The 14,684-nt window shown below is 33.3% G+C and overlaps 2 protein-coding genes across 2 annotated transcripts in view; both read right to left on the minus strand.

Moving 5' to 3' along the window:
* The window catches only part of LOC133203371 (uncharacterized), a 284,718-nt gene that overhangs the window by 249,601 nt on the left and 20,433 nt on the right, over positions 1–14,684 (minus strand). The gene's annotated exons all lie outside the window — the stretch shown is intronic.
* Positions 145–14,035, minus strand: LOC133203400 (probable serine/threonine-protein kinase pats1). The gene is made up of 3 exons (XM_061339191.1): positions 13,850–14,035; positions 8,740–8,891; positions 145–1,738 (listed from the first exon to the last, which is right to left on the minus strand). The coding sequence occupies exons 1-3, from the start codon at positions 14,025–14,027 to the stop codon at positions 413–415; spliced, it is 1,656 nt and encodes a 551-aa protein (XP_061195175.1). The 5' UTR covers positions 14,028–14,035; the 3' UTR covers positions 145–412.

Raw genomic sequence — 14,684 nt, forward strand, 5'->3', positions numbered from 1 at the left:
AGTTTTTTAACAATGGAATATAAAATAATTACAATTGATTCATACATTAAATTTATAAATTCTAATTGCAAACAATTCAGAATTTATGAGATATTTAGAGGTATGTTACAATACGTTATATGACTTCAGAGCCATTCCCTGTAATAAGTTTACTTCTTAAAAACTTAAAAGTAGTTGCACATATGATCATTAAAAAAGTTCAGAACTAGTTCAGATAAAATGACCCGATACTGCAAACATAAACCAAGCCGTGTGTTATGGCTACCATGGAAACATATCCTAAATTTTTCGGTATTCAGCAATATAAAAATATGAAGTAAAGACAAAAAAAATCAGAGTATTAAGGATTTACATTGAAAAGCACAAACATATTTTAAAATAGTATAAGGTAATGCAGCTCTAAAAACAACTTTTAATTGTCCCTTGAAGTGGACTCTCTATTCAAAAAACAGATACGAATTTTATTTGTATCAATTTCGTGATCATGTGGCCCAAGAAAATGTTTTGGACAAGACATTTTTTCGGACTTTTCAATTTCTCGGTAAATGTCAGTCTCTCTAAGAAAGAATTTTTCATCCTCATCTGTGATTTCTATGTCACTGCATGTGAATCCCATATCATAAATGATTCCTTTGTGAAAGGTTTCTATTATTTCCTTAATAAATTCCTCCACTGTTCGTCTAACTTTCTTGACACATTCTTCACTCAGTTTCACAGTTTCGTCACGTGTAAAAAGTTGCAACTGGATGGATGTTTTGCTGACAGCAATGACAAAATAATGACCTGCATCTTCTGCCTTGTAAAATGCAGCATTTTTGAAAAAAGATTCTTCTTCACAAACTTTCCATTTCTTTACGCAATTTACCACCAATCGGAAGAAGAAAAAATGGGGTAAATAAGATTTGAAGAAGTACACCATCATTGATGATTTTTGTTTTCGGTTGAGTGCCTCTTTTCTATCATCAGGAAAATCGGTTCTGTTCATACTCGGAATATAGTACATCTCCTCCTCATCGTCAAGATCTAATTGTGTTTCAATTCTTGTCATCAAGCCAAGTTTGTCCATGTATTGTAAAATGTCAGTTTTGTGTTTTATATAAGATTGCCATGCAAAATCATGATGTTTATCATTTTCACCATTGACGTTCGTATCAAAATAAGTTACATCATGATTGTCTTTGATACTTCTCCATACTTCTTCCATGTACTGTCCGCTTATTTGTCCGGTATTAACTAACATGTTTTTGTTATCTTTCCGAGCAAAATGCTTTTCATCAGTTATGATGTATTTGAATGCATCAACAAACCACTGAACATCAATGATAATCGTATCCTTGAGTTTATCCACAGAAAAATATATGATTTTTCCTATTTCATGTAAGAAACGGAGAGCATCACTGAGGTCATCTTCGTCTATAGAAAAAGTTTTTGCCGTTTCTTTCAATAGCTGCCTCTTTAAGACTTTTTCTCCGTCTGCCTTCTTCTGATTAAGACTTTTCTCAAGTTCAAACCATTTTAAAGGAACTTCTTCTCCCCAATGTGGTAGCTTTTGTACAGTTTCTACGATACATTTCTTAACAAGGTCAATTGACATTTGCTGCTTCTGGGTCAATGCTTTTGGAGGACATTCTACTTCAAAATATCGGTATGGTGATATAAGTCTTTTCAAGGTTTGTTCTTTCGATAAACACGCTTCTAACTGGCTGTAAAATGTATCCAATGTGTGCAATATTCTACCCTGCTTAATTACAAGGAAAAAAATTGAGGTGTTTAAAAAAGCAATCAGAACTATTTACAATCCTCATTTACGAAATGTGGCTATCTAAGAAATGTATTGTTATAATCATTATAAAATCATTGTAGATCCATGTAGACGGCTTTAGTTAAATCCATTTATATTCCTGATGTGTTTTTGTGGACAACAGAAAGGCCGACAGATATTTGTAGAGAAAAGATTGACATGTTCCCCTTTTTTGTGGGATTTGAGAATATATATATATTCTTTAAAAATAAGTTTGATTCCACACAGAAATACTCCGCAGTTACTATTAAGTATGGTTCCGTGTAAAAATCATGCAGGGGGTGATAAATGGAGGGTTTCTGAATTTTTTCAAACTTTGCATGTTGGTAGAGTATGCTCAGATACTACAAGAAATAAAATAATTTTTCATAAATATTGCGTCTGGTTGCCACGGCAAAAGTTAAACTGTTTTCGGTAAAACATGGCTGAAATTTCCTCTAAAAATAGGCAAAAATATCAATATTTCATATGAAATAAAAGAAAATCGGACAATAAGTCACATTTATGCTTATTTCTTATTCAAATACAGCTCAAGTAGTTACTTTTCATAATTAATCAAAATATTTCCATGTCCAGTAAGATGTTCTATTTTTAAGCTGAAAAAGGGAGATAATCCATGTTGACAAAAACAGCAAATATCAATTTTTGGAGGATTTTCCGCTATCAAAAAACTCAAAAACCCAACAGCCAAACCAAAAGTCCATGTTAGTTTCATAGACACCATATCCTTTAGCAAATGAAATCATAAAAACATTTTGTGCAAATTATTATTATTTTTCCCAAAACGATTGAGGAGTTTACATACAAAAAATGGGATTTCACTTTTTTGTCACAGTCCAATATATGCCATATATGTATGCATGTAAAAGGAAATTGACAATTCAACACAATTTCTTTACATTTCCAAACTCAAACACAACACAATAATTTACTTTTCTTAATTAATCTAAATATTTTCATGACCAGTAAGATGTTCTAATAATTAGGCTGAAAAGGAGAAATAATTCATATTAACAAAAACAGTAAAATATCTATTTTTTGAGGATTTTAATCAAAAAATTAAAAAAAAAAAACAAAAAAAAAAAAAAAAAAAACAACAACACCCAAACCAAAAGGCCATACTAGTTTCATAGACACCATACCCTTTAGCAAATAGAATAATAAAAACATTTTTGTGCAAATGATTATTTTTTTTCCCAGAGAGATTGACGAGTTTCAAACAAAAATGGGAATTTCCCTTTTTTTGACACAGCACAATATATATGCCATATACACATGAACATGCATATATAAAATAAATTGACATTTTAAAGGAATTTCTCAATTTTTCAAATTTATTTGTCATTAATCAAAATATTTTCATGACCAGTAAAATGTTCCAATTAGCTAAAAAGGGAGATAATCAATATTTACAAAAACAGTATTATATCCAATTTTTGAGGTTTTTTCATCCTATAATTTTTTTTTTAAATCCAACAGCCAAATCAAAAGGTCACGCTTGTTTCGTACACACCATACCCTATGAATATGATACATAGGGTATTCTACAAGAATTGAAATTGCATTTTGGGGTTGGGGGTTGGTTGAATATAATGATCCAACAACCATGGATGGACAATATTTACTTCCTTCTTTAGGATCGGTGAATCGTACACCTAGGCAAGTTAAACCATTATAATAACCTCAAAAATAGCAATAATTGTATAATATACAACTTGAGTTTTATTTAAATGATAATATGAATATCTTTTTTTCATCTTGTTAACACCTTTCAATATACACCACAAGAATTTTGACTGAATTTTAACTGCATGCAATTACATGTCTTAATTGAATGAATGATTTTTTTTTACACGTCATTACCAAGTCATCTGCTTGTTTTCCATTCAATTTTACTAGTTTACTCTACATCAAAATTATTAATTACTGGAACATGTATCAAAATAATTCATTGATAGATGTAAACAAAATTTTAATAGTTTTCATCTTTGTAAGATGCAAAAATGCTGAACAGAATATCACTAATCTCCGATGCTTCTCTTTTGTAGTAACTGACTGTCCTTTGTTTATTTATGAGTCTCTTCTAGTGAAATATAAAACTGTAACCTAAAAGTGCTTAAGATCCATAGGAGATGAGAGTCCATGTCTGATTAAATTTATCCAAAGTACCACCATTGAATCCATTCTTTGAACTCTAATCTTTGTTATGCCTAAAATAAAAGTTACGTATATTTATCATTTACCTCTTTAGAACTCATATTGTTCTACATTGATTTAAAGGTATTAAAGGGTTTTTTTTTTAGGGTTTAATTTATAAATTACTTTACATGGGATCTAAAGTTTATATAATGCAGTAATTTCATGTAAAATCTCAAATGGTTGCATGCATGTGCATGGCATGCGGCCCCCCACCTTTAGAGTCTTATTATTTGGTGATGTGCAACGGTGTTTTTCTTGCTGTCTCAAAAATATTGTCAGCTTTTCCTTCATAACCATGATGTTAACCTTCTTGCGCATTCTCTGAAAATGATATGGGGTTTCATTTAAAAAGTATATGATTCAAATTACTAATTTATGAAATATGTAAAATATCTTTACTATGTTTTCCATCATTTATGTCTCAGGTTTTTACCATATTACAATTAAACTCTAATCAGTTATAAATTCTATAATTTTGCTATTGATTAAATTAAAAGTATAAAATCAAATACACTCACGGTACTTGTTACATATATAAAACACTTTTTGGTCTTCTCTTTTCATTCTATCTCTTCAGTCAAACAAGTTCTTCATCACTTTGAAAAAAAACTAGGGATAGAGGGAGAGAGAGAGAGAGAGAATAGGTATAAAGACGACAAATAAATATACATGTACCTATTTGACAACCCTAAATTAGATTTACCTGATGATTACAAAGCACAATACTCTGCTTTCCAAACACTAGCTTGATTAAAAATATTGTTGGGCCAGTAAAATGTAAGTCAGCAATAGCTTGACAAGACCAATAGAATTTTCAGTGATATATCTTTTACAAATTATACCATCAGTAATGTCAACAAGAGGCCCATGGGCCACATCGCTCACCTGAGTAACTTTGGCAATGCTGTTCTTTACCAGATTTCCCACCTTGTAATACTTATTGTTGCCCCGCCCTACCCCCGGGGGTCATGATTTGAAAAATTTAGAATCTACACTACCCCAGGATGCTTCCGCATAAGTTTCAGCTTTTCTGGCCTAGTTGTTCTTGAGAAGAAGATTTTTAAAGATTTTTCTTACATATTTCAATGTAAAACTTGGATTCCATATTGTGGCCCCGCCCTACCCCCGGGGGTCATGATTTGAAAAAATTTAGAATCTACACTATCCCGGGATACTTCCATATAAGTTTCATCTTTTCTGGCCCAGTGGTTCTTGAGAAGATTTTTAAAGATTTTTCCTATATATTTTAATGTAAAACTTGGACTCCCTATTGTGGCCCCGCCCTTACCCCGGGGGGTCATGATTTGAACAATTTAGAATCTTCACTACCCAAGGATGCTTTCATATAAGTTTCAGCTTTTCTGGCCCAGTGGTTCTTGAGAAGAAGATTTTTGAAGATTTTTCCTATATATTTCAATGTAAAACTTGGATTCCCTATTGTGGCCCCGCCCTACCCCCGGGGGTCATGATTTGAAATGATTTGAACAATTTAGAATCTTCACTACCCAAGGATGCTTTCATATAAGTTTCAGCTTTTCTGGCCCAGTGGTTCTTGAGAAGAAGATTTTTAAAGATTTTTCCTATATATTTCAATGTAAAACTTAGATTCCCTATTGTGGCCCCGCCCTACCCCCGGGGGTCATGATTTTAACAATTTAAAATTTACACTATCCCAGAATGCTTCCACATAAGTTTCAGCTTTTTTGGTCCAGTGGTTCTTGAGAAGGAGATTTTTTAATGACCCCACCCTATTTTTGTCTTTTCTTGATTATCTCCCCTTGTAAGGGAACCTGGCCCTTTATTTTAACAATTTAAACTCCCCTTTACCCAAGGATACTTTGTACCAATTTTGGTAAAAATTGGACCAGTGGTTCTTGTAAAGAAGTTGAAAATGTGAAAGTTTACAGACGGACGGACGGACGGACGACGGACAACGGGTGATCAGAAAAGCTCACTTGAGCTTTCAGCTCAGGTGAGTTAAAAAATGTACATAAACAGCCTTGTCTGAAAAATTATATGATTATTTATTAAATAAATCAAACTTTTTTGGTGTTTTTTTTTATATCTTGGTTGATTTTTTTTTCTGTCCATACTTGATTTTGTTATTTAGTTTTTATTTCTAACTAGTTGCCATGTTGAAAAGGGTAGAGCAAACAAGAGGCCCATTGGCCTTAATGCTCACCTGAGTCAATATCTTCATCAGCAGATTTTTCCAATATATATTCGTATGTAAAACTTTGATCCTCATTGCGGTCCTACCCTATCCCAGGGATTCGTGATTTGAACAAATTTGAATCCACACTACTTGAGGATTCTATCTTGAGGGCCTGTCCCAAGACACAATAACATTATTCTAACCTAAACATGTGTTAGATGTCTTTTTTAAAAAAAAAATGGACATGATATTGATACGACATGTAGAAAATGGCCATCCACAATAATTTTCCGAATACATACTTTTGTATAAAATATAATAAATAATCATATATAAGAAGTGAACTTAAATAAAATCCTACCTATTAAACTGTTCAAACAGCTGTCCAAATGTACCGGTGGCGCCGGTACATTATCTTCCCTCTCCAAGTTGAGTAAGCTGACACAATCGGACTGCAACTCCTCATTGAGGGCTTACTCTTGGATTCTGGTGGATTACCTTAGAAGCTAAACTTCCGATATAGATCATAATGATGTCAGTAGTATGGAAAAATGCCGATATCCTGATTAACACGATGACAATAATTCCCAAGCTACACTTTCCCGTTTCACGGATTTTTTTCTTTGGATTCACACGAGCTTTATGTCCAATCTGTTCTTGTAACTTTCCTTTCAATCATTTTTTCTCAATTCACACGGACATTTGCAATGAACACCACATGATGCATCAAAATAACTTTGCAGTGTATAGCTTGCCATTTTTTTTTTACTACCGCCACCTATATGAATTTCCTACGGGAGATAACTCATACGAAGAATCTTAACAAATTCCAGATTTTTAACACCCTGTTTCTTTTCAATCCTTCGTTTGCACAAAAATATTAGAGTAAATTTAATTTACACGTTCCATTTTCACTGTATTGTTTAGATTTTATACATCTTCTTGGGTTTTAAAGAAATTATTTTCTGAAATATGCACCATTTACACACTATCCATACAAAATTACCCCTGGAGTACCTTATCCCTAGCTATATGAAAAAGAAGAAATATACAACAAATCCATTCGTTATCATTCATTTTAGACCCAAATGAATATATTGAACTCAGTTTTAATGAATTTGCAGATTATCGATGTAGCGCCTTTTCTGTGCTTCCTGCATAATTTTTACTCGGAGCCCTACTTAATATGATTTCCATGGAATGCAATGTTTACACAATTCACTTTGGGCCTGCCATTCTTCAAAATTTAAAAATTTTCAGTCTTTAATTTCATATTTTTATTACCTCACCTTGTGAACAAAATCTAGCTTGAAATGAGCTATGACTTAATCAAAGCGGAAATCATACAACACTGAAATACTTCAAAACAAACAGGTGTGATCAACACATATGTTCTGTAGAAGACATTTTTTCTGTGCATGTATTTTATATAAATTTAATCTATGAATTGTCTCAAACCTATCTCCAAGTCGCATAATATAGAAAAAGCAAATTCAAGAATTGTGGTCCATCGCTTTTTGTATTTATTGGATGGGATGCATTTAATGTCGTATTGTAACTATCGTCGGTCAACGTTAAAATTTATAATAAGTAACTTCTACATGTAGGTCAAGGTCGTGATAAAAAATGGTGTACCTTTCTGAAAGGTGTTGACAAAGGTAATGTAAATGTAAAATGTGAAAGCCCCGTCTTTTCTTCAATAGTTATCAATGTAAAAAAATATTAAAGAAGAGTCTAGGTTAAACTTTAAGGTCACGAGGTAAAAAAAGCAGAGTACATTCAGAAAAGGCTTGAAACAGGTAATGCATAATTAAAATATAAATGCCCTGTCGTTTCTCATTCAAAGTTATCAACAATATTAAATTTTTGAAAATTAGGTCAATTTTCAAGGTCAAGGTCAGGGGTAAAAATCACAGTACAATTGTGACGTATTTTCATAGGTAATGCAGATGTCAAATATGAACGCCCGGTTGAACACAACGAGGTTGTGATGTGAACAAAGAACTTTATACGTTATTGGCCTATCCCTGCCCAGAATCCAAACTATATTTGATAAGCTTTTAGTTGGCACCAATTTGACATCTCTGGGTCTCAAATTTAAGCAATGTATTCAATATAATTATTATATTTATTCATCATTCTTATCTATTATTATTATTCAAAGGTGTGGAATCAATATTTGGTATAGAAAGGTGTATTGAATCCCCGCAGAAAGAAACATCCCAACGGTCAAGAGGGCAAACATTGCTTAAAATGTTTCTCAGACAATGAACGTTAAGGTAAATTAATCTTTAAAGCTTCCCTTGAGAGGATAACAAAGACTTATTATAAAGGAAAGATAAATGTTGCACAAAATATTTTAATATATACGCTTTAAATGGATCTAACCCAATTACAGTTGTTAGTCTGTGGTTTTGTTCTATCATGTGCTGTGAAAAGGGGATGGGTGTCTGTCTGCCTGAAGTAAAGAGAATGAAATATTACCAAAATCCATGATAATCATAATCTTCCCATGTAAAGAATATGGTAGTTTTAAGCAAAAGTAATTTATAGTCGTTGATAATTGAGTACACATGGTGCTTACCATCTTGTCTTTATGGGAGGCAACAAGAATTACCGGGTGGAAATTGACATTCGCCATAGAGTCTTTGATTGCTGTTGTGTCTTGCGCGTCCCTTTGTGATATTCCATCATTGCAGTATGTATTTATAGTTTGCAGCCAAAAATGAAAGTACTCTTTAAATAAACAAAGATTCATAAATTAAACTTTTCAATTAGTTTCATTTGAATAAATATTTTTAAAAAAATTTAAAAAAATAACATTGTTACATTAATTCATTAATTGTCTCTTTTTTCTAGCCTGTTATGAAAAATAAGTTACACTACATCCTGTGAAAATAATCATATATAACTGCTTATTACATTTCACGTGATCTATTTTATGAACATATAACTACCATAATAACATTTTTCTCTAATCAATTCTTAAAATATATTGGAAACAATGTGTACTTCTGAAGTGGACAAAAATTAATATAATGTAAGTTGGTTCTTAATAATGATATCACAGACAAAATGTTTATCAGGTGGGAAGAATAGACTCGTTTTGATATTATCATTTTTCTTTATCTTTTTTAATTTGTGCTTAATCTAACTAGAGCGTTCCAAGTAGTATATGTGTCGTCTGCTATAGCATCAATAAAGATCTAAATAAAACTAAACTAATAGCTGACTATTCTTTACATATTATACGAGCATTACTGTTCAAGCAAAATAAAAAAAAATCCACTGACAGTGAGACAGCAATAAATATTTTTCATAAAAGGAAGTCACTATAAATTCAAGTTAAAAACATTAATCAAATTGAAAAATAAATAATCCATCCTTAGGTATTTATTTCAATAATGCCCAAGTCGATAGATAATACAGAACTAACCTAATAAGAGGCCCGAGGGCCTGAACGGTCACCTGAGTATAATACAACAATTGAGAGGATCATAGAGTATAAAATCAACTGATAGATGAAGCTTTGTTGCCCAAAAGCAAGAGAAGTAGGAAGATCTAGATCAACAAAATAATTGGTCTAACATTCAGTAACAACTCATAAATTAAGTTCTAATCTGTCCCCATCTCATCACTTTCACAATGTAGACTATTAACAAACTATTAGTGCTTCTGTACTATCTTTAACGCCATAATATTACCTCTCACATTGATCTGTCTTGGTCTTTGAAGAACATTTAATAAGATATTTTTGTCTCATTTTTATTTATCTATTTTTTACAGGTCTATCTGATCTTTAAAACTAAGAAAGTACTTTTTGTACTATAAAATAAAAATTCTAGCATAATTCTCTTATTCTATTAACCTTTCAAATACAGTGATTAATTGTCAAAGGTGAATGGAAAAGGGGAATAACTTCTCTCAGTAGAATAAAAATTAATAGAGCCCTGCCCACGACCTGATTGCTTGACCAAATCAAAATCTGGTAAAAATACTCTTGCTTATTAAAATTTTTTACTCAGTTTGCCTCTGATATGTCCAAAAGCAGAGAATAATTTCACATGTATAATGCATTTTCACTACAGATTCAACACAGCCCTACCCTAACACCAGAACCAATGACCCAGGGTCAAGAAATTTACAAATTAGGAAGAGTTAACCTCAGTATCATAACTATGCACTTCAAAGAATTAACACATTTCCACTATATTATCAGTAGCCCCCCCCCCCCCCCCCGGGTAATGCCAGAACCCCTGACACTTGGATGGGACCACAAGTTTAAAAATTTCTGTTAGAAGCACCCTTAATCATCACATTATGCAATTTGTTTACCTGCTCAACACTAAAGAGTAATTAATTAATTAATTAAAATAAATAAGGATTAATTAATAGAATTAATGCATTTTCATTATATTATCAATAGAGCCCCACCCTTACACCAGAACATCTGACACAGGGGCAATGAAACTCAAAATTCTGAATGAAGCACTCTTGCTCATCATAGCTATACACTAAGTTTCTTTGCTTTATAACCAGAAGCAGAAAAGAACATTTTCAAAGATATTATGCTTTTTAACTATATAATCAACAGACCCCCCCCCCTCCTTTCCACCAGAACCCCTGACCCTGGAGCAATATATTTCATAATTTTGGAAGAGGCATCCTTGCCTATTATAATCATGCACTAATTTTGTTAAAATAATCTCCAGGGGCAGAAAAGATTTCCAAAGTATTAATGCATTTCCACTATATAATCAATAGAGCCCCGCCCTAACACCAGAACCCCTGACCCAGGGGCCATGAAATTCACAATTTTGGAAGAGGCATCCTTGATCATCATAACTATGTACTCAGTTTGTTTAATACCCAGGAGCAGAGAAGAAGATTTTCAAAGTATTAATGATTTTCACTATATAATCAATAGAGCCCCACCCTAACACCAGAACCCCTAACCAAGGGGCTATGACATTCATAATTTTGGAAGAGGCATCCTTACTCATCATAACTATGTACTCTGTTAGCTTGTTTAATACCCAGGAGCAGAGAAGAAGATTGTCAGAGTATTAATGCAATTTCACTATATTATCAATAGAGCCCCACCCTAACACCAGAACCCCTGACCCAGTGGCAATGAAATTCATCATTTTGGAAGAGGCATCCTTGCTTATTATAACTATGTACTCAGTTAGTTTGTTTAATACCCAGGAGCAGAGAAGAAGATTTTCAAAGAATTAATGCATTTTCACTATATAATCAATAGAGCCCCACCCTAACTACAGAACCCCTGAACCAGGGGCAATGAAATTCACAATTTTTGAAGAGACACACTTGCTCATCATAACTATGCATTTAGTTTGTTTCCTGATTACCCAGGAGCAGAGGATAAGATTTTTTTCAGGAATAATGCATTTTCACTATATAGTCAACAGAGCCCGCCCTAGCACCAGAACCCCTGACCCTGGGGCCATGAATTTCACAATTAAGTAGAGGGCTCAATGTTCATTACAATCATGCCAACAGTTTGACTGCTTAATGTTCAGGAGTAAAGAAGAAGATTTTTAAAGATTGCATTAATTTTGATGGTTTTGGCCCCACCCCTCAGGCCCCAAGGGGGGGGGGGGCAGGGGCAACGAATTTCACAATTTTTGTTTCCCTTAAACCATAGATGCTATATGCCAAAATTGTTTGAAATTGTTTCACTGTTTCCAGAGAAGAAGCGAAAATGTTCAAAAGTTTACGAACGACGCACGACGACGGACGAAAAGAGATAGCAATAGGTCACCTGAGTGACTTAGGTGACCTAAAAATTGGAACATCACACAGGCTATTTCGTCAAGTCGAGAACAACACTGGCTTCTTCCGTCAAGTCGAGGATTTTTTTTTAGGAAAAAAGTTCATTCATACAATTTAATTCAACAATATCAAAGATCCACGATAAAAAAAAAAATGGTATGTCGATCGCATTTCATTTATTTAAAAATCAGAAATTACACTGCGTTTTCCGTGGGGTCAAAAACATGGCCTTTTCCGTCAAGTCGAGAAAAACCGAGATTCTATCTTGGTTGATGGAAGTGCCTTAGTGATTTCCAATTGTTAACAGCATGTATTCAAATTTCAGTTTGTGTGCTTAATGTCATTAATACGTTTAAAAGAATTACAATATAACTAGAATTACCAAAATTACCAAAGCACTTTTTTTTAATTCATGTCATTCATCAACGGTTCGGAGTATCGTTAAAAACAGACCAAAAGTCAAATTCAGTTGAGAATTAACGCTGCTATTTTTCTACATGTAACACAAATTTACCTAAAAAATCACAGAACATGTATATCGGCTCTTTCGTGTATTTTGAATACTAGGTCAAAGGTCTAGATAAAAGGTTTCGAAGTAACGTCTGGTATCACAAAAGTCATTCCTCCAAGCAAGATACGAGCCAAATACATCTACTTCTAATAGTTTTAAAGGTTTAAAGTGTACGGATGGACTGCCGAACGGACGAACAGGTAGACGCGCAGGACATAGTAATCCGTCAGTGTTGCTCTGCAGGCGAAAATGTGGTCAGTGGATATTTACTTACGAAAAATAAATAAATCTTTTGCAATCAACCATGATAATTTTTCATTTTATTTTACCAAGATCTACTTTTCGTCGCTGCTTTTGCTCAAGATCACTATATGCTGTTTACTTCCTACTGAAATCATAAGGGCTTGTCTTTCACGTTGTTAAATGTAAAATAAATTAATAAACTTTTAATCTAGTTTAAATACACTTTAAAAGTTGTTTCAATAAATACTTAGACACTTTAGACAAGAACAACTATATTCAAAATACGAACCACACCTATCAGCTGCTTGCATGTGTATATACAAACTCTTCAAGGAATTCAAGCTGCCGTCTTGGAAAATTACCCTCACCCACTTCAGCACCAGTTTCTAGACTCTAACCTTTAAATTTATTTCCTTGTCAAAGTAGCATTCGCTACCGCGATAACTTTCCCTATTGCTGGTGTGGTAGTCGGTCATCGCAAGCGTCCAATTAACAGAAAACAGATATAATTTCTTCGAATTGGAGGTCTATCTATCTATCATGCTGACTTCACAATAGTTAATACAGTGTATGACTTGATGTTTGTGGATTTTTTTTACTTCAAAATCTTATTTATAAGTGTGATGTTCTGTAATTATTGTTAAGAGGTAAGAATGCCTTGAACATGCTGAATAAGGATTTACTTTATACATATTAAAACATATTAGACATGTTTTTCATCAATCACTACAAAGCATGATTAAACAACGCCTTTCAAATTAGTAAATTCCCTAAATAACTCTATCAGTATAAAGAAACCACCATCATATTAAACAGCTTAATTTATTTTGATCTCTATTCTCTATGTGCTTAAAAGACAAGAGAAAAAGCTTGTGGCTTAATGTTCCCATTATTATCAAATTCTGTTTTTGTCAGCCTCTGTAAAAAATAATATAACAAATGTAGCACTTTCATTCGGTTCAATAGATACATCGAATTCACAAAAAAAAACATATCTACCTCGCACTTCGTGCTTGGTCGATATGCTTTTCTGCGAAATCTATATTTTTATGGATCGACCTCATGAAAGGGCTATATATATATGTGTGGGTGTGTGGGTGTGTGTGTGTTTAACTTGGAACTTGGATATTAAAGTGGTATTCACCTCTATAAGTCCAGGAGTGAAATAGAGACCCTGTTGGATTATGGCGATCTTTGTCATACATTCGACATTCTTCCTTCAGCTTCTTGGACATGTCGATAACCACGATATAGAATGCTCTCCTTGACAAGTAAACCTGGTGACATGCGTAGTACGCCACTTGTCCCGCAAAGTCCGTCATACTGATCACGTTGTCATAAGATTGCTCTTCACTATTTGTTTCCCTGGTGCTAAAATCTGATTGAGGGCGTAGAAAAGCAAAAACATGTTAGAATTATTTAACAAAATCTCATTTACTTAGAACATGCATGAAAAAAATGTCTCTTTGAACGTTTCAAGAAACTTCAGGGAAAGTAAAGACTTTCTAGTTGAATAGTTTGTTTTTGGTATTCACAATTTATTAATTGGACAGCGATAAATGACGTTTAACAGGTAAAAACTGGTAGTAGAACGTAATTCTTTTGTTATTCGTTGATTGCAGTCAACTCCTGTTGCTTTTCAAGTCTTTTGGATCAACGTATGAAACATAATCAGATATGTACGTAAACTGTACACTTATCAGTCATTTACGGTAAGAACAAAGACCAATTTACTGGTTTCACCGATTCAGAAGCGAATTAGAACCTTGTAAATGGTATGAATCTCGCAATGGAAACTATTAACATATTTCTCGAACGAAAACTAAGGTTGTGCAGTTGGTGGATTGATTGATTGATATTGTATATTGTTTTACGTCCCATTCGAGAATTGTTCACTCATATAGAGACGTCACCATGTACCGATGAAGGGCTTCAAATTTTGACCTTTACTCTGCACTCAGGGCCATTGAGCAGTGAGG

This window comes from Saccostrea echinata, unplaced genomic scaffold, assembly GCF_033153115.1.
Source record: "Saccostrea echinata isolate AGI-Se365-2 ecotype Australia unplaced genomic scaffold, CSIRO_AGI_Sech_v1 ptg000050l, whole genome shotgun sequence".
Lineage (NCBI taxonomy): Eukaryota > Metazoa > Mollusca > Bivalvia > Ostreida > Ostreidae > Saccostrea > Saccostrea echinata.

What these genes read in the sequence shown, in the direction of transcription:
- LOC133203400 (XM_061339191.1), bottom strand. Translation starts at nt 14,027, where the DNA reads ATGACGGACTTTGCGGGACAAGTGGCGTACTACGCATGTCACCAGGTT. An exon ending in TCACTCCTGGACTTATAGAG is followed by an intron (nt 8,892 to 13,849) that starts GTGAATACCACT and finishes GTTTATTTAAAG; the next exon opens with AGTACTTTCATTTTTGGCTG. An exon ending in CCTCCCATAAAGACAAGATG is followed by an intron (nt 1,739 to 8,739) that starts GTAAGCACCATG and finishes GTAATTAAGCAG; the next exon opens with GGTAGAATATTGCACACATT.